Raw genomic sequence first — 21,938 nt, forward strand, 5'->3', positions numbered from 1 at the left:
AACAAACGGCAAACGAATACTTTCTAGTTGGAAAAAAAGTTTGATTACAAAAATTTAGAAAACAGATGCAACGAAACGCTTGCATTTAATATGCTTTCGTCATTGTATTTCTAAATCTTCAAACTTTTCCTACGCTCGAGAACTATTGTGAAATTTTAAGTTATAAATTTAAAGAAATAAAAAACGCGTGAAAAGACTCGACTGTCGTTTTTATTTTCTAAGTAATAAAATTATTAATAAAACTTCTTATAGTTTATAAATACTTTTTTATAAGTATCTTCGCGGAATCCTAAGAACCCGCAAATAGTAATCGAATATTACTATTGGAAATCTACAGCAATTACCAGAAAACACGCGCTTAAATTCTTCTGTAATATTATGTGCGTACGTATATCCAGTTTACAATTATTTGCCAGTCAAATTTTTATTAAATAACAAAAAAAGTTTAGTCTCTGCGTTTAAAAATTGAAAATTGTATGCGCGTGTATTAGCCTATTAATTTTTTCCCTTTAATTTTTTTTTTTTTTTTTGCAATGATTTACACAAATGAGTCATAGAGTTGATTATACAAAACATCAAATTTATCTTTTCCCGAAAGGTTGGTGTCCGATAGTCTATAATTTTAAAGATATCGAACGGAACGACTACCTGGAATACATCGATACGTCATAAAGATGGCCTTTATCGAGGAACGAGAGAATTGGCTGCAAAACTATTTGGAACTGGTCACTCCGACCAAATATCCGGATTTTATAACAACGAAAGAATGATAAGTACCCGAGGGCAAACTTCCAGACGAGTGCTGACCGTTTGCCTCTGGTTAAAAAGAAAAAAATGTAAAAGACCGAAGATCGAGAATCCGGTTGAACTAACCGTAAAAATGGCATCTCGATTACTTTTCAGAGCGGCATGTTTTAGAAAACCTTTGACAATAGTTGTTGGGCCAGTAGTTATAAGCTTCTAGATTGAAAAACTAGATACAGAAAGAAAAAATACAAATGCAAAAGTTTAAAAACCGTCAAAAACATTTTTATAATGACACGCTTAAGTTTATTCGTAATTATTTTGTTGGCGTTATCCAAATAATGATTTAAACTTCCCGTCTTCGTTAACCTACTGAAGGATTCTCATTCTACTTTAGACGAATATAAATTCAAAGAGCAAGATTGCGCAATTTACGACTCCTCGTGTTTTTACTTCCTGTATTATTTTTCATTGTATATTTTTTCTCTTTGATTTTTGAAGATATTTAAAATTATGATTTTTATAATTTCTTTCTTAACAGGATGTAATTTTCTTTTGTAAATATTACCTTCGGTTGACGATACTATGTAGAGATGATGTGTTTTATTATATATATATTGAAAGGAGACTTTGTTATCGATACGATAAATATGCGCTTTTGTCTTCAAAAAACTTTATCGAAGTTCTTTAAAAACGAATATATTTTCGTGACTCTTCCAAAGTCGTATTCACGAACACAAATTTGATCGTTAATGAAAATCGAGTAAAATTATATTGATTTTAATTTATTTAAAATTTCTTCTTTTGTTTAAGTTAATTATTTTCTTTATCCTATTTTACTTACTTTAGTATTAAAGAATGATTTGTCATAATAAAGGCAACGTTCGTAAACTTATTTAAGTACTTGTTATACAGTATATTTTTAGCAATAAAATAATAAATTCTTTAATAATATAGAATTTATTAATTTTAAGCGCGGGTTTAAAATACTGCGAGTAACAATGCGGGCTAACATCTATTTTATTTTATAAAGCTTACAATATACAAATTTTTCTCTTTTTATCCACTGGAGTATTTTCGACACTCTATCCGTCATCGGTCAGTTGATACGGGGATACTATAACAGAGTTTATAGAAAAGTAAGCCACGCGATATTTTTCGAATGACTTACTCGAATGCTAACTTATTTCGTTTATAATTTTGACGTTAATATTTCGGAAAGAAACATTCTAAATTTTCGTTTTATAATTAAAGATTCTTTCCGCGAATCGTGAAATATAACCTTTAGACACGAAGAAGGGTATTTCGATTCGGAACTACCAAAAAACTTCTTTTCAAAAAAGTTAAATGTGGAAAAACCTTTATTGGAAATTTCTATTTTAGTAACGTTCCTTACGGTTAAATCAACAATAATGCAGACTGATCCGTCTACAGGAAGTCTCGCTTTGCCCGTTCTGTTGACTGTTTCGTTCGCTGCCGAGTCAGCCCTTTTTCTCGTGGCTGCCAGCCAATAATATCTACTCGCAGTTTCATTTTATTTAGCCCCTTACACCTACACAACAGTTATTAACTGTAGAATATTAATAACTTAGTATCGGACATTTTTTAAATAACAACTCTTATATAGTTATGTTTATGGCTATACATTTTAAACACAATACGATAAAGTTAATGCCGAATTATAAATTAATATATTTTCTGATATATGTAATCTTTGTAAAGATCTGTAGCTTAATATTTCTATAATATCGCTGTTTTTATACGAAATGCTATACGTAATATTTTTTCCAAAGAGCCGTAATTAATATACGGCTAATGAACTGTGGGCGTATAGAATAATAGTGATAAATTACAGAATAAAGTATGCGTTAACTCAAGATTCTTATATTTTTAATTTAATTTATTTAAACATGGTTAAATTAAAAATTATCATTGTTTTAAAAATTACAAGTTATTAAATTCTAATTTAATTAAAATGAAAATTTTTACGTTTCGTTAATTTCGAGTTTGACCGACGTAACGTTAATCATTTTTAGTTTTACGTTTTAAAGCGTAAGTAATTAAAGATATAGATTTATAACAATAATATAAATAACAGTAACGAGTTAACGAAATGCTTTAATTCCATATAAAAGTCAATATATTTGTAAATAAACTATATTTTATAATTTGAAAAATGAAATTCAAAATTTAACAGGTTCTTTACATTAAAAATTTTTATACATTATGCGAAAGGTTTTGGCAAGTAATCCTTGTCTGAAAATAGTCTAAATTTGCAGGAAGTTATTAGGTCAAGGGGGATTCGACGGTTTACGAGATCTTAAAATTGGTCGTTCCTGTTTTAAAATGAAAAGAAGCTTTCTCGTATTATTTCGGTGAAAATGTACGGGTTAATATATTTCCTTCGTTAATCCGACAATATTTTCTTAACTCGAATTTCCGAACAACGATTGAAATTTTTAAAAATCGGCAATGCGTGGATGAGTTATAAAACTGTAAAATTAAAATCAAATGAACAACCGCGTATCTATAAATTCATCCGCGATGAAAAAAGAAAGCAGTAATTCACGAGATTTTTTAATATTGTCGTTCCTATTTATTTAGGTCTAATACGGTACTTACGTTTGTGTTCTCGATATTTCAGTTTTTTCTTGATTAATTTTATTTCGCTACAACATTATCTTCTAATTAAAACGTGACAATATTTTAATTATATAATATTGTGCGGTTCTATTAAATAAGATTTTAGGAGTCCGTAGCCCATTTCGTCAAATTTAATTTCTAACATTTTTTATTCATACGTCTTCGTCCTCTTTATTTATCCGAAAAAGGGACCGAATTCTAATTCTGATAGATGCGCGTTACGGGCGATTATCTATTTTCGGAAATGATTCTCGGAACGTCATCTGGAGTTCGAAGCGATGCAAATGAAAAGAAAAATGACAAAATTTTCTGCGATTTGAAATAAGATTGTTAAAACGAGCCAACTAAAATTCTTCGCTACTTTGGGAAAAATCAAAATATCTCGTAATAGTTTCTAAATTATTTACGGCCAAATCATACTTCGTCTCGTTTTTATCGCTTTTATTAGAATCGTACTATTGCGGAAATTGCGTATCATTAATATTTTTGTAATTCACGCTTTTGATTAGCAAAGTATCTAATTTTTCCCTTTCTTTTACTTAAAATGCTGGTGCCAGCTTAAGCAAAATAGAAGTAAATCTTCAGACTGGAAATCAATTGATTAAATCGAAAGAAAGATGATTTTATAATTAAGAAGAAAGCGCTTATTTTATTCTACAGAAGTATATTTTATGACTTCGCGGGACATCAAAATTAGATATTTCAAATACGGAAAGCCAAGATTAACCCCAAAAATCAATAGAATCGATTACAAATGTAAAATTCAACATCCTTAGTGAAAAACAACCGAAGAAGAATATATTCCACTCAATCTCGGAATAACAAAATATTCTGTCAAATTTAGCTGGAGAGAAACTTCCAACGGTCCAACGGATGTCCAATCCGGAAGATCCGTTCGTCGACGACCAAAGACGAATTACAAAAATACTACGACAAATATCGGTTAGTTTTAAAATTAAATTAAATAACTGTCGTTTACATTATTGGATTACATTATCGAAAAGTAAAACGTAACAATATTTGGAACAATACGCTATATTTATTTTAAATTATTATTTATAGTCACCGTCGGTCGAGTTCGTGTTTATTTCGAATGGAAAAAAGTAAATAATTTCCATTGCAAAAGTCGTGGGGTGAGTTTTTTACGTAATTACTAACAGATTACAAAATCAATTTATGTCGACCAAAATATAATTCTTAAACGATATTTTATCTTCCGAACTACGAAGCCAAGTGGCGTATCCATATTATTTAAATTAACATAAACAGTACTTAGGCATTTTTTAGAATTTAATATAGGTTTATAATATTACAAGACAGTTTTTCTATTTCATCTAAAGTCTTAATTTGAAGACTCGTTAAACAAAAAATATTAAAATATCTATTTATTCGTTCGTCGAATAATCTATATCTATACTAATATTATAAAGAGGTAATGTTTGTAAGTAAGTAAGTTTGGATATAGCGGGTAATCTCCGAAACTACCCATCCGATTTCAAAAATTCTTTCACCAATATTTAGAATGGAACTTCGGGGTGGACATAGGCTATATATTATTCCGTTAAACATTCGTATAAATTAAAAAATATCATCTAGGTTAAGGCTTTTATGTCCAACAGATGGCGCTACAGGTACGACGCCCTAAGTTTGCTTTTCTGTGAAAATGAACTAAAGCAGATCATCTTCTATCTATCTATATAAATAAAAATGTAATGTTCGTTTGTTCCTGCCGATTCCTTTGAAATTTTGACACAACGCTGCATTCGAATACGCACGTGTTTTTATATAATACACGTGTCGAAATTCCCCCCACTGGGGGAAGATGGACGGAATTAATGCTTTGAAGAACTCTGCTTCTATTTATACTATTTTAGATGCGGGTTTTAGCGTTTTTGATCGCGTTTTAATAGGGTACGTCGAGAGAATGTACACTAAGAAGAAATTTTTCGACAAATTTCTCCCCCACGGGGGAAGTGTTATACATTTATAATAGATACATTTTGAGCCACAACAACGCGTGGCGGGGTCTGCTAGTTTACGATAAAGACGGCGAAAGTAGTCATCGACGAGACAGACGTTTGACAATTCTTATAAACGCGAGAAAATACAGCATAAATTAGAGAAATTATAAAAGTATCGAAGACACACAAAATATATTGTATCGACTGACGCAAGAATATAGATATATAACCATAAACTATAATAACGATCAAACGTTTTGCATTAAAACGCTATGGACGATAAATTATTTCGTCAGAAGCGAGTGTAGAAAACTTTCTTAAAATTGACCGAGTCCGGCGGCCGGCCACAAATTTCGCAATTTAAAGAAAGGTCTTAATCAATCCACGACCAAGATAACCGCAGATAAGTTCCGTCCTTCCAACCGTTTACTCTTCCAATTACCGTATCTGTTTAATATTTAAAACACGATGACATTTGGATTTTCCGAGTAGAAAAAAGTTGTTTTCTGCACATTTAACCCTTTGGAAATACGGCGCGAACGGCTGTCGGAAGAAAATTAAGCAACGAGGAAGATTTCTTAAAATATACAGATTATTAGTAGATTATGGCCGGTACTTACAAAATAGTGGTATCTTCGGCTACTTCGGGAACTTTTTCTAATTGTAAAAACATGCATCTGACTGTGGTTCGGAAGCAGAGGCATCTGTAAGGACAAAATGCAAACGCGGGAGAGGCCGCGCCGACGATAAATAGCAATAAGAGAATAATAGCCATATTCTGTAGCTGGGAACTCGGCTTTCTCCCACTTCTACCGCACGCCTCGTGACTTAACTCACCGACCGACCCCACTCGGCTCCGGCTATATACACCGCCTCGGCTCGCTCTTTTGCCCATCCGCCACAAAACCTAGTTCCCGAGTTTAATACCTTTCCTCGTTCCTTCGTCGCCATTTTAATTACCGTTTATGATATCCCGAAAATAACACCCTTCCTANATTAATTATAACTTTTAAAGTTTCTTCATTAAGCAATTTTAATTTTACAGTTAGAATGTTTTTTAACATCATTAGTTTTATGCAAAAACAAAACCTTTATTATAGAATATGCTTTTTTATTTAATGCATCGATAACAAAATTATCTACTTCTAGAAATATTCATAAACTGTATCGGGGTCAATCCGTATAAATATTGGGGACGTCCAATGACAAAATGGCTAAGAAAAATTTCTCGTTGTTGGGTTTCCAGCGGATATGGAAAATAAGATGTATTTGTTGAATACAATACTGGTTTCTACTTTTAATTTTTGTCCTAGGTACGAAATAAACATACATTGCAAAAGGAAACAATTTTCTGGTGCAAAAATATGGGAGGGAATAAGTCCCTTCTGTCAAATATACTGTATATCAACGCCCATGGCCCAGTAATAGACCGTCAATGAATTTTCACTTATCAACTCCGTTACCATAAGATCATTTACCAGTCATCGGGAGAGGTAAAAAGAAAATAAATAGTAGTAATGCAAAATGCATAATGTTTAAAATATTAGCACCAATATTATTAATTAAAATTACTATTTAAAATATTGAATATCGGCGCCGACAATGACAAACTTGAAAATGCTTTAAAAGCGAATATCGGTTAACTGTAAAATGAAAATGCTTATTAACAAACCTTTTTGTTCCCTGCCCGAACAAACGGCAAACGAATACTTTCTAGTTGGAAAAAAAGTTTGATTACAAAAATTTAGAAAACAGATGCAACGAAACGCTTGCATTTAATATGCTTTCGTCATTGTATTTCTAAATCTTCAAACTTTTCCTACGCTCGAGAACTATTGTGAAATTTTAAGTTATAAATTTAAAGAAATAAAAAACGCGTGAAAAGACTCGACTGTCGTTTTTATTTTCTAAGTAATAAAATTATTAATAAAACTTCTTATAGTTTATAAATACTTTTTTATAAGTATCTTCGCGGAATCCTAAGAACCCGCAAATAGTAATCGAATATTACTATTGGAAATCTACAGCAATTACCAGAAAACACGCGCTTAAATTCTTCTGTAATATTATGTGCGTACGTATATCCAGTTTACAATTATTTGCCAGTCAAATTTTTATTAAATAACAAAAAAAGTTTAGTCTCTGCGTTTAAAAATTGAAAATTGTATGCGCGTGTATTAGCCTATTAATTTTTTCCCTTTAATTTTTTTTTTTTTTTTTTCAATGATTTACACAAATGAGTCATAGAGTTGATTATACAAAACATCAAATTTATCTTTTCCCGAAAGGTTGGTGTCCGATAGTCTATAATTTTAAAGATATCGAAAGGAACGACTACCTGGAATACATCGATACGTCATAAAGATGGCCTTTATCGAGGAACGAGAGAATTGGCTGCAAAACTATTTGGAACTGGTCACTCCGACCAAATATCCGGATTTTATAACAACGAAAGAATGATAAGTACCCGAGGGCAAACTTCCAGACGAGTGCTGACCGTTTGCCTCTGGTTAAAAAGAAAAAAATGTAAAAGACCGAAGATCGAGAATCCGGTTGAACTAACCGTAAAAATGGCATCTCGATTACTTTTCAGAGCGGCATGTTTTAGAAAACCTTTGACAATAGTTGTTGGGCCAGTAGTTATAAGCTTCTAGATTGAAAAACTAGATACAGAAAGAAAAAATACAAATGCAAAAGTTTAAAAACCGTCAAAAACATTTTTATAATGACACGCTTAAGTTTATTCGTAATTATTTTGTTGGCGTTATCCAAATAATGATTTAAACTTCCCGTCTTCGTTAACCTACTGAAGGATTCTCATTCTACTTTAGACGAATATAAATTCAAAGAGCAAGATTGCGCAATTTACGACTCCTCGTGTTTTTACTTCCTGTATTATTTTTCATTGTATATTTTTTCTCTTTGATTTTTGAAGATATTTAAAATTATGATTTTTATAATTTCTTTCTTAACAGGATGTAATTTTCTTTTGTAAATATTACCTTCGGTTGACGATACTATGTAGAGATGATGTGTTTTATTATATATATATTGAAAGGAGACTTTGTTATCGATACGATAAATATGCGCTTTTGTCTTCAAAAAACTTTATCGAAGTTCTTTAAAAACGAATATATTTTCGTGACTCTTCCAAAGTCGTATTCACGAACACAAATTTGATCGTTAATGAAAATCGAGTAAAATTATATTGATTTTAATTTATTTAAAATTTCTTCTTTTGTTTAAGTTAATTATTTTCTTTATCCTATTTTACTTACTTTAGTATTAAAGAATGATTTGTCATAATAAAGGCAACGTTCGTAAACTTATTTAAGTACTTGTTATACAGTATATTTTTAGCAATAAAATAATAAATTCTTTAATAATATAGAATTTATTAATTTTAAGCGCGGGTTTAAAATACTGCGAGTAACAATGCGGGCTAACATCTATTTTATTTTATAAAGCTTACAATATACAAATTTTTCTCTTTTTATCCACTGGAGTATTTTCGACACTCTATCCGTCATCGGTCAGTTGATACGGGGATACTATAACAGAGTTTATAGAAAAGTAAGCCACGCGATATTTTTCGAATGACTTACTCGAATGCTAACTTATTTCGTTTATAATTTTGACGTTAATATTTCGGAAAGAAACATTCTAAATTTTCGTTTTATAATTAAAGATTCTTTCCGCGAATCGTGAAATATAACCTTTAGACACGAAGAAGGGTATTTCGATTCGGAGCTACCAAAAAACTTCTTTACAAAAAAGTTAAATGTGGAAAAACCTTTATTGGAAATTTCTATTTTAGTAACGTTCCTTACGGTTAAATCAACAATAATGCAGACTGATCCGTCTACAGGAAGTCTCGCTTTGCCCGTTCTGTTGACTGTTTCGTTCGCTGCCGAGTCAGCCCTTTTTCTCGTGGCTGCCAGCCAATAATATCTACTCGCAGTTTCATTTTATTTAGCCCCTTACACCTACACAACAGTTATTAACTGTAGAATATTAATAACTTAGTATCGGACATTTTTTAAATAACAACTCTTATATAGTTATGTTTATGGCTATACATTTTAAACACAATACGATAAAGTTAATGCCGAATTATAAATTAATATATTTTCTGATATATGTAATCTTTGTAAAGATCTGTAGCTTAATATTTCTATAATATCGCTGTTTTTATACGAAATGCTATACGTAATATTTTTTCCAAAGAGCCGTAATTAATATACGGCTAATGAACTGTGGGCGTATAGAATAATAGTGATAAATTACAGAATAAAGTATGCGTTAACTCAAGATTCTTATATTTTTAATTTAATTTATTTAAACATGGTTAAATTAAAAATTATCATTGTTTTAAAAATTACAAGTTATTAAATTCTAATTTAATTAAAATGAAAATTTTTACGTTTCGTTAATTTCGAGTTTGACCGACGTAACGTTAATCATTTTTAGTTTTACGTTTTAAAGCGTAAGTAATTAAAGATATAGATTTATAACAATAATATAAATAACAGTAACGAGTTAACGAAATGCTTTAATTCCATATAAAAGTCAATATATTTGTAAATAAACTATATTTTATAATTTGAAAAATGAAATTCAAAATTTAACAGGTTCTTTACATTAAAAATTTTTATACATTATGCGAAAGGTTTTGGCAAGTAATCCTTGTCTGAAAATAGTCTAAATTTGCAGGAAGTTATTAGGTCAAGGGGGATTCGACGGTTTACGAGATCTTAAAATTGGTCGTTCCTGTTTTAAAATGAAAAGAAGCTTTCTCGTATTATTTCGGTGAAAATGTACGGGTTAATATATTTCCTTCGTTAATCCGACAATATTTTCTTAACTCGAATTTCCGAACAACGATTGAAATTTTTAAAAATCGGCAATGCGTGGATGAGTTATAAAACTGTAAAATTAAAATCAAATGAACAACCGCGTATCTATAAATTCATCCGCGATGAAAAAAGAAAGCAGTAATTCACGAGATTTTTTAATATTGTCGTTCCTATTTATTTAGGTCTAATACGGTACTTACGTTTGTGTTCTCGATATTTCAGTTTTTTCTTGATTAATTTTATTTCGCTACAACATTATCTTCTAATTAAAACGTGACAATATCTTAATTATATAATATTGTGCGGTTCTATTAAATAAGATTTTAGGAGTCCGTAGCCCATTTCGTCAAATTTAATTTCTAACATTTTTTATTCATACGTCTTCGTCCTCTTTATTTATCCGAAAAAGGGACCGAATTCTAATTCTGATAGATGCGCGTTACGGGCGATTATCTATTTTCGGAAATGATTCTCGGAACGTCATCTGGAGTTCGAAGCGATGCAAATGAAAAGAAAAATGACAAAATTTTCTGCGATTTGAAATAAGATTGTTAAAACGAGCCAACTAAAATTCTTCGCTACTTTGGGAAAAATCAAAATATCTCGTAATAGTTTCTAAATTATTTACGGCCAAATCATACTTCGTCTCGTTTTTATCGCTTTTATTAGAATCGTACTATTGCGGAAATTGCGTATCATTAATATTTTTGTAATTCACGCTTTTGATTAGCAAAGTATCTAATTTTTCCCTTTCTTTTACTTAAAATGCTGGTGCCAGCTTAAGCAAAATAGAAGTAAATCTTCAGACTGGAAATCAATTGATTAAATCGAAAGAAAGATGATTTTATAATTAAGAAGAAAGCGCTTATTTTATTCTACAGAAGTATATTTTATGACTTCGCGGGACATCAAAATTAGATATTTCAAATACGGAAAGCCAAGATTAACCCCAAAAATCAATAGAATCGATTACAAATGTAAAATTCAACATCCTTAGTGAAAAACAACCGAAGAAGAATATATTCCACTCAATCTCGGAATAACAAAATATTCTGTCAAATTTAGCTGGAGAGAAACTTCCAACGGTCCAACGGATGTCCAATCCGGAAGATCCGTTCGTCGACGACCAAAGACGAATTACAAAAATACTACGACAAATATCGGTTAGTTTTAAAATTAAATTAAATAACTGTCGTTTACATTATTGGATTACATTATCGAAAAGTAAAACGTAACAATATTTGGAACAATACGCTATATTTATTTTAAATTATTATTTATAGTCACCGTCGGTCGAGTTCGTGTTTATTTCGAATGGAAAAAAGTAAATAATTTCCATTGCAAAAGTCGTGGGGTGAGTTTTTTACGTAATTACTAACAGATTACAAAATCAATTTATGTCGACCAAAATATAATTCTTAAACGATATTTTATCTTCCGAACTACGAAGCCAAGTGGCGTATCCATATTATTTAAATTAACATAAACAGTACTTAGGCATTTTTTAGAATTTAATATAGGTTTATAATATTACAAGACAGTTTTTCTATTTCATCTAAAGTCTTAATTTGAAGACTCGTTAAACAAAAAATATTAAAATATCTATTTATTCGTTCGTCGAATAATCTATATCTATACTAATATTATAAAGAGGTAATGTTTGTAAGTAAGTAAGTTTGGATATAGCGGGTAATCTCCGAAACTACCCATCCGATTTCAAAAATTCTTTCACCAATATTTAGAATGGAACTTCGGGGTGGACATAGGCTATATATTATTCCGTTAAACATTCGTATAAATTAAAAAATATCATCTAGGTTAAGGCTTTTATGTCCAACAGATGGCGCTACAGGTACGACGCCCTAAGTTTGCTTTTCTGCGAGGCATTACGCTTTTCTGTGAAAATGAACTAAAGCGGATCATCTTCTATCTATCTATATAAATAAAAATGTAATGTTCGTTTGTTCCTGCCGATTCCTTTGAAATTTTGACACAACGCTGCATTCGAATACGCACGTGTTTTTATATAATACACGTGTCGAAATTCCCCCCACTGGGGGAAGATGGACGGAATTAATGCTTTGAAGAACTCTGCTTCTATTTATACTATTTTAGATGCGGGTTTTAGCGTTTTTGATCGCGTTTTAATAGGGTACGTCGAGAGAATGTACACTAAGAAGAAATTTTTCGACAAATTTCTCCCCCACGGGGGAAGTGTTATACATTTATAATAGATACATTTTGAGCCACAACAACGCGTGGCGGGGTCTGCTAGTTTACGATAAAGACGGCGAAAGTAGTCATCGACGAGACAGACGTTTGACAATTCTTATAAACGCGAGAAAATACAGCATAAATTAGAGAAATTATAAAAGTATCGAAGACACACAAAATATATTGTATCGACTGACGCAAGAATATAGATATATAACCATAAACTATAATAACGATCAAACGTTTTGCATTAAAACGCTATGGACGATAAATTATTTCGTCAGAAGCGAGTGTAGAAAACTTTCTTAAAATTGACCGAGTCCGGCGGCCGGCCACAAATTTCGCAATTTAAAGAAAGGTCTTAATCAATCCACGACCAAGATAACCGCAGATAAGTTCCGTCCTTCCAACCGTTTACTCTTCCAATTACCGTATCTGTTTAATATTTAAAACACGATGACATTTGGATTTTCCGAGTAGAAAAAAGTTGTTTTCTGCACATTTAACCCTTTGGAAATACGGCGCGAACGGCTGTCGGAAGAAAATTAAGCAACGAGGAAGATTTCTTAAAATATACAGATTATTAGTAGATTATGGCCGGTACTTACAAAATAGTGGTATCTTCGGCTACTTCGGGAACTTTTTCTAATTGTAAAAACATGCATCTGACTGTGGTTCGGAAGCAGAGGCATCTGTAAGGACAAAATGCAAACGCGGGAGAGGCCGCGCCGACGATAAATAGCAATAAGAGAATAATAGCCATATTCTGTAGCTGGGAACTCGGCTTTCTCCCACTTCTACCGCACGCCTCGTGACTTAACTCACCGACCGACCCCACTCGGCTCCGGCTATATACACCGCCTCGGCTCGCTCTTTTGCCCATCCGCCACAAAACCTAGTTCCCGAGTTTAATACCTTTCCTCGTTCCTTCGTCGCCATTTTAATTACCGTTTATGATATCCCGAAAATAACACCCTTCCTAACTTTGTTTAATTGCCGTTTTTTAACTCGTAGATTAATCGTTACCCGCCGCGTACTACTACGCCGAGTCCGTCGGTCACCCATCGGAAACACCAAATTTGACCCCCGGCAATGGCCGAGTACAAAGGTTTCGAAATTAATTAAGGCCGGGGAATTTTTCCCCGTAGAACTTTTGCCAGAAAATCATCGCCATCCGATTACATTTATAGAAATTAATAAATATTTAAATATATCTGGAAATGCCAATCTCTCCATTCTCGAAACGCGCCGTAAAATCAATTTTATACATAAACGTCCACCGATTAATCTTAAACTTACGAATAAAAAATAAATTTAAAATTTCTCCAGACTCGTTAAATTCTGATTAATAATTTCTATCGACCGACGGCCGTTAAATCCGAAAAACTTACGCATCTCGATTGTTTAAGACACATATTTCTTGACTTTAGGCGTTAAGGAAAAAGTAAGAATATTACAGCTAGTATACAATTACGGTACTCGGTTGAAAAACGAAGCCAATAGCCTAATAGAAATTAATACTGAAATTAAAATATTTAAAGGAATTGGCAAAGAGAATCGAAATAAAACGTAATTTATAATACAGTATATAAATGTAACTAAATCAGAATATTTTCGTAATTATCGTTGTCTTCTGTTAATTTATCGAGTATCGGAGTTATTCGATATCGAAAACAACGAGGCGAGAGTAAATTACAAAATTTACGATATTTATTTAAAATACTCTAACGACTACAAAATATTAAAGATCCGAAAATCTTATTAAATTATTAATACATTTTTAACACGATTATTTTTCTAATATTACTGGAACATTTATTTTACATCGACTAATCGATCGTATTATAACGGGAGATATTCGTTACCGTTTTGTGAAAAATCGACCAACTATTTTTCTACGTAAAATAATCAACTTGGACGAAGGAATGTAAATCCAATTAGGGCATGGAAACGAAATTAAAGCTGTTGAGAGAATCTGTATTTTCTCCGAGTCGAGGCGGGATATAGGCCTATATTTTATTAAGTTTGGTTAACTCCCGAGATGCTATCGGAGTAAATTTTTTGCTTACCCTATAAATTAATCCGTAGAATTATAGATTCTTCCACAATATCCATTATTCTCGTAATTAATTCCGAATAAGCGATTAGGAATTTTCGTAAAATTGGACGGATTACCACCCGGCCAATTCCTAGGGGTCGGTCGATAAATTTCTCGGGTCGTCAGGGACTGATTAAAAATTTATTTTTATTATGTTTAAAACTACAGTTAGAATAAAATAATTAACGATAATATCAATTATCTTTAAGCTTTATTAAGGCGAAATGCAATTTTAAAATGTCGTTTTGGATTTAATAAAACTTTTTAATATTAATTCCTATTTGATTTTTTTTCTTTCGTCCTATTCGTAATTTATTCTTATGTTATATCGATATAGAAAGGGATCGGGGAATGAAATCGATATTAGAAAGGGGTCGAAGAGCGAAAGAGATCGGAGACCTTAATAAAGCGTAATATATTTGACATTAAATCTGTTTTTTTCTCACCCAAAAAATAGCTTTCCTTTTTCTTACACTTTAATGTCATAAATTATATGTACTGTACATTAAATATTTATATATGTGTTTTAACAATACGATCAAAGCTTTATTTTTAACGTTCTTAAGATATTCATTTAAAAATAGATCCAATATTTTTCAAATTAAACGAGTCGAATATAAATTTAAGATCAATCGTTTCAATTCTCTAGTTTCAAACATCTCGCGGATGAAAAATATTCAATTTAAAATTTCGGAATTCGTCCGAATATACGGTTTATAATAATACGGTATTTAAATCGTACAGATGCATCCAATAAAGAAACGTAAAATCTTTTAAGTTAAATCAAAATCGACGTAATGTTTTAATTAAAAGAGATTTTATAAAAATAATAATACTGAAGAAAGGAATTTTTCGTTTTTACGTAAAAGAAATCGGAAATACATACGGTATCAATTTTTGCAACGACGCTTCTTACTGGCGGCGAGGTGTAATGTCGCGCGGAAAAGCCAGTTTCGAGTAGAAATTATCTGGAATTACGGATTTCGTTTCCACAAATTAAAATGAAAAATATCTTATTTTATGACAGAGAAATTCTTCTAATCATTGTTTTCTACAGTTTATATAATGCGTATTAGAAATGAATTTTTCTTTGATTATAGAATAAATTATGAAAGGTGTAAATCGATGTTTGACGAAAAGTTATTTTAAATGATTTTGGTTAAACTTTCTTGTTTATTGTGATACACGATGGATTCTTAAATCCAGTAAATAAAAATGTTTTATGAATATCAGACTACGTCGATTTCTGACTAATTGGAGAATTATTTACAATCATTTAAATGAAAAAAAAATTGTGTACGTGTAAAAAGTTATGGTATAAATCGCATTAAGGAAGATTTTCTTAAAAATAATCGTAATTTCAACTTAATATTAGGTTCCTAAATCGCTTAAATCGTTTACGGCATTTATTAACACAAAAACTAATACCTAAAATCGAGAGAAAAGAATCAAAATGTATTTAGATAATACGTTATACAACTTGGAAGGTTCCATTTATCACGCCCTTCGAATTTGAGTTTTATATTAAGCAATTCTCTCATCCGCTTAATAACTTAAAATTTAATGGAAATTCGAACGAACGTATGATAATTATAAATTGTGGTTTGTACGGAATAAAAACCGCTGGTCAGAAGGGATTTAACATTATTTTAACACGTTAAATAACCATTATAGATGACGTCATTATAAAAATAGTCGACAACCTTCGAAAGAACAACGGAGACAATAGCGTGTAGGATAAGTTTTATTTTAAACATTACTTAAGACTGTTTATATCATTAATTCCTTCGTGACTTCACTCCGATCGGCTTAAAAAGTCTCGTCGAATTTCTTTCATTTTACAAATTAATCAATTAAGAAACGAGTTCGTATTCGTTACATTTAATCGATTCGCCGAGTATTTGATCTTAAATCCGTCGAATATAAATTATAACTACGCCGCCGCCCCGAGAAAAGAAGAAGAAAAAAACAACCGGGTTAATTATTGGGATAACTTTTCATAAATTCTATTAAAACGAACCTCATCAAAAGTAATTAATTTTTTGTAATTGCTTATTTTCATTTTTATAACCGTCGTATCAATTTTTATGCGTGGCTTTATCGCTTTAATGTGCACGCGTTAGTAATTACATATTTGAATAATGGCCGGAGATTTTTTTTACCCAGCGGTGGGGTCGGAAATTAAACGACACTCCGGATTAATTTGTAGCAGTTCTTTTAAAAGACAACTCCGTCCCGACTTTAATCTACTCTTCTTCCACTTTTTTAAAGACGTCCCCTCTTATAACGCTGTACTCGTAATTGCGTCACAAAAAAACCCCTTCGAGACATTTTGTTTAGTTGCGTAGCGAGAAAATTACGTAAATGCGGTACTTTTATTTAAAATAATTTTAATAAATACAGCTTTAATGATATCGCGTGTCTTCCGTATTTTATTTTAAAAAGAATTTACGATTAATGCGTAATTTGAGACGTTTGTATATTAAATATATATAAATAGAATTATTACTATTGATTGTTAAAAATTCAATTATTTAAATAATATAAAATAGAAAATTTTCATTTTTCCCAACATTAACTGCGCAATTCTAATCGAAAATTTCCTGATATCGATTCTTAATAAGGCAATTAAGATCGTATGCGGTATAATTACGTAATTACCAGTGGAAAGTTTTCTAAAGTGGCGTTTATTAGGAGAACAAAGAAACGTTTCTGGGATGCATCCTTTCGACGTCCGAACTAACAAAACGTATCATTGGACCCAATTGTTTCCGAGAAGTTCTAATTAACAACAATTCGTGTCGGTGACCCCGTTGGCAAAATTTGCCGGGTGACTTTGTGGGAATAACGTTACGTACGGCGAGGTTACTCTCTATTAACGCCGCGGATATTCCTCTACGAAAATTTCACTTTACGAAAGAATTTTGCGTCCGGCTTCGGATCGTCTTCCCGACGCGACTAACCGAGGTTTTATTATAAGCCAGGTGCTGGCGAAGATAACCCACACTATCATTACCATTTCCACTTTATGTTTCCTTATAATATATTCACGTCCATTCGGTGTTATTTCCTTCGCGGTTTACTGCCGTCACGAAAAATTGCATTTTACGGGTTATCTTACATAAAATGAGCAGAAAGAGAAACGAGCGATTATGGCGAATAGAAAAATTATGATAACTAAATTACAGGTTATAAAGTGACGTTAAAATTTAATGAATTCGTTTCGTTTCGAAAAGAGGCGTGAGTCGAAAATCTTATTAACAATTTGAAGCCGGGCTCGGGCTCGGTTTTAATGATGACAGTTTCAATTTAATGATTTGATAAAGAAATTTAGTATCTAGAAGAGTGTTGAATTATGCAGTCGTTAATTCTCGAATGGTTTCGGACGCCCACGACCGCCGACGATAATCATCTCGAGACTAAAGATGCATTACTCACGAACTCATACCATAAATCAAACTCGTCGTTTTCTAACAAGTTAGACCATGTAGGCCATAGTTTCTTCCCCTCCCGTTAATTCTGCCACTCTGTTGCTAGGTCCGACTGCTCCACACTCACCACCGAAACTGCGCTTCGTTCTACGTGCAAAAAATCATCTACCGACTTTTTTACATTGCCGAAGCTCTCGGATGTCCGGCAGTTAAGTTTTTTTTCTTTTTCTATAATTCGTAACGTTTCGATTTGAGAAGTGCAATCGAGGATTGTTAAAGTTTAGTCTGTAAAGAGGTCAAGATCGGCAGAAATACCAAGTTTTGAGTAACTTCCCCACCAACCGGCCGTCCGTCAAAGCTACTCTTCCGGAACCAACAAAGGTTGTAAAGATTAACTTTGATGGCAAGGTTAAGTGGGTCAGAATTTGGCATCGGCGCCACTCGTGACTCAATTCCACGCCAAATTTTGTTAAGGTCTAATATATTAATGGCAAAGTGCGACTAAATTTAATGTAATGACGCATTTGTTCCTTTTCCTAATAAATGGAGGATGGAACAAGGATTTTCGGCGTGTATTCGAAGTATGGATAATCTGACATTTAAAATAATATATTGATAAAATATAATTCGTATAAAAGAAAGATTTATTTTATTTTCAGTGAACAGAGGACAAATTAAAAGAGAACGATGACAGAGACAAATAATGGAAATCAACTTTTTTGCAAAAATTGATTTCGTAACAAACGAGAAGAGTCAAATTATTTAGAATTTATTTATTCTTTATTAGAATAACCCGAAATGAATACTCGAGAATTCGTATTAAGAGATGAAATAGAAACCATTTTTCGACGCATCATGCATATATTTATAACTGTGAGACCTCGAAAAAGAAGACTATCTCCTTTGATCTTTCTCCTATTTCATCCCCGTCCTCCTACCGACTGCGATCAAGTCTATCCTAATATTTATCTAGGAAATGCTTCCGCGGCCAAGAACAGGTCATATTTAGCTTCTTTGGGCATCACTCACGTCTTGAATGCCGCGCACGGAAACAGATCGGGGCGCGTCAACACGGGAGCAGTTTATTATCACAACACGCGCATTAACTACATGGGACTGAACTTGGACGATTTGCCTTCGCAGAGAATTTTTCCTTATTTTCAACAAAGCGCAAACTTTATTCATCGAGCAATTACTTCGGGAGGCAAAGTGTTGGTTCACTGCGTGATGGGAATCTCTAGATCGGCTACCATCGTCTGTGCCTATTTGATGATAAAACAAGGAATGAATATCGAAGAAGCCCTGACTACTTTAAGGTCCGCCCGATTAATCAGACCTAACGACGGATTTCTGTACGAATTAATTATTCTGGAGAAATACTTGAGCAATCTTCGCACTCCCCTTCCCGCTGTACCTTAATAAACTATTACTCCATATTTTGTGAATGTTAAAAATCTACAATGCATTTTCGTAATTACAAAGTACTCTGATTATACAGTATTTCTCTACGTTAAAATTAGGCTTAAAATTTTATTAAATTAAATATTTTAAAAATATACGTAAGTTATAACTTAATTGTTTTAAATAAAATATAAAAATTCAAATTCAATACATGAACTAGTTAGGTAGGTCTTAGATAGTCTAGTTCAGGCATGGCCAACATACGGCCCGTCTAATGAATTTATGCGGCCCGCGATCAATCTTTCAATATTAGCTACTGAAGTCCGAATAGCTCGATGAAAAATTCTGACGCCTGAAAAAAATGTCAACAACTCACCACGCGTTTAGAGTTACAGATCTCTTAAGTGCAGCGTAGAGTGTTGATAAAGCATAATAATGTGAAAAATGTATCTGTAATCTCTAATCTGACACCACAATGAGATCTCGCACCATCTCAAAATCCTCCTAGGGCAGCCTCTGGTTCGGCCCGTGGAAAAAGTATATTGTGGTGATTTCTTGTAACCGTGAACGAATCAAAAGACGAGATAAGATTAACGAGAACATTTATTAGCTTACATACATCCGATTTGGATTTTACACAAATTGCGAAATTATACCCCAACTTACGCAAATTTGACTTACGCGGTTATCGCTCGGTCCCACCTATCGCGTATGTTCGGGGTATTACTGTATAGAAAAACTCGGGAAAATAAATGAATCGATTAGGGGAGAAATGAAAATGAAAAATTCCGTATGTCGATGTCGGAAGAAACTGACGTTATCGTCATCACTATTGGACCAACACAAAAGTTCTTGAGAAGCAAATAAATCTAATTTACTTTTTAAGTGAAAAGAATCACAAACTTTTCTAATAGCAAACCGGTGAATACCGTCATCTTTTAAGTTCATATTTCTGTAATTGCGTTGCCGATTTTTAAGATTTAAACGTGGAAATTGAAAATTCTCGCTTGGAAAAAAACATTTCTGTCGTTACCTTATAATGAAATATTATTTAAAAACTGTTGAAATGCAAGAACCGTAAGAAAATCAATAGTTTGATTGGTTTTATTGGATTATCAGAAAAATAATTTTGTTCGAGTAATTATTTTCACGTCTATTACTTTTTTATTAACAAATAAGGTTAAAAAATTCGAATTTTATTCGTATACAGTAATACTCCGATTAGCACGTTCCTGTATATCGCCATCTCGTTATATCGCTCGGGCATCTATCGTACTATTTTTAGTACAAAGTACAAATTTAAAAAAACGATGTAAATATATAGTTTACGATTCAAAACGTTTATAATCTACCAAAGGCGGTCGTCTTTGTTTATATTCATTTAGCCAATCAGAGCGCCCTACTCGTGTATATTTGCATCCTATCAGTGACCTCTTTGCTAGTTACGACATAAGGCGAGCAATTGGCCTACGGCAAATCCTACGCGATATAACACACGAATGTAAATTATGATATTTAATTTATTACTTTGAGAATTTTATTGATTAAATATGCAATGACTCATACGATTATTAAATTTTCGTAATACAGTACTTATGTAGCTTATAGATCATATTTATTTATGATAAACACAGCGCTGTCTAACTGAGCTGTTTATTAGAGTGTGACTATTATTTCTATTCTTTGAGAAGGCGCAACTATTAATGGACTAAATTTCACTTTATTATTATTCGAGCAACAACGCGACACTCAACGCGCACACGCTTTACACCGCTGCTCAAATTATAAGACCACCAACAAAATTTGTTACTTTAAACATACAAAAATTTTTATTAAATGGATGATGACGTAAGGCAACGTGTTACAGCGGAAAAAACGTTTTATGGTAGAAATATGTCTTTTATTTCAAAAATTAACGTTAGAAAACAAAAATTACAAATTTTAAGCTGTTCGTAAATATAAAACCAGTTACAAACAATTGGACTTTACCAATTTGTATATTGCTATGTAGATAGGTATTATTTACAAGAGTAGATGCTTAACTAAAATGCTTTAACTTTAAGAAGAAAACGTTACTTGGGAAAGCGCTTGCAAAAATTGAAACAGAAATATGGCATTTGCACGATGCTACATGGTCGCAACGTTAAATATAGTAGTAGTTGCAAAACTTAAACGTATAAAGACAAGCAACTCAACGTGCTATCCGACGAGGAGTTTGGCGAGCTGATCGTAAATGTCCAGGACGAAACAGAGTTTGTCGACAAGAGGCGTAAGAAGAGTCGTCTACCTGACAAATGACACCGAAAAAATGTCCGCGAGTGAAATGACTACGCACCTACCAAGAATCCATCACGGCAAACCGTTTCTCGCGTACTTCACGATTCCAGATATGTGACATTAAAGCAAAACCTGCATTGACGCAACATCATAGAAAAGAGTGCATGAAAACCGTATAGCGATAGATCTTGGACGGCATCGGAAGGACACAATTTTGTTTTCCGATGAAAAACGTTTTAATTTAATTGGTCCAGACGGCATACGGTCTATTATTGGCACGATCTCAGATCACAACGTGAGGTCCAAATGAATC

The 21,938-nt window shown here is 32.4% G+C and overlaps 2 protein-coding genes across 2 annotated transcripts in view; one reads left to right on the forward strand and one right to left on the reverse strand.

Annotated features, from left to right (window-relative positions):
• LOC111638614 (peroxidasin-like) overlaps positions 1-6,193 on the reverse strand; it is a 95,887-nt gene extending 89,694 nt beyond the window's left edge. The window contains exon 1 of the mRNA XM_023384356.1: positions 5,969-6,193. Coding sequence (XP_023240124.1) covers positions 5,969-6,123 — 155 coding nt within the window. The 5' untranslated portion in view covers positions 6,124-6,193. The remainder of the gene's footprint in view (positions 1-5,968) is intronic.
• Positions 6,194-11,262: 5,069 nt separating this feature from the next.
• LOC111638621 (dual specificity protein phosphatase 13-like) lies at positions 11,263-19,463 on the forward strand. The gene is made up of 2 exons (XM_023384369.1): positions 11,263-11,558; positions 18,607-19,463. The coding sequence occupies exon 2, from the start codon at positions 18,746-18,748 to the stop codon at positions 19,364-19,366; it is 621 nt and encodes a 206-aa protein (XP_023240137.1). The 5' UTR covers positions 11,263-11,558; positions 18,607-18,745; the 3' UTR covers positions 19,367-19,463.
• Positions 19,464-21,938: the final 2,475 nt, after the last annotated feature.

The sequence above is a fragment of the Centruroides sculpturatus genome, unplaced genomic scaffold (genome assembly GCF_000671375.1).
Source record: "Centruroides sculpturatus isolate CEXI.00-Female unplaced genomic scaffold, Cexi_2.0 scaffold1183, whole genome shotgun sequence".
NCBI classification, from domain to species: domain Eukaryota; kingdom Metazoa; phylum Arthropoda; class Arachnida; order Scorpiones; family Buthidae; genus Centruroides; species Centruroides sculpturatus.

Coding starts and splice junctions, on each gene's coding strand:
- LOC111638621 (XM_023384369.1), top strand. CDS start 18,746: ATGAATACTCGAGAATTCGTATTAAGAGATGAAATAGAAACCATTTTT.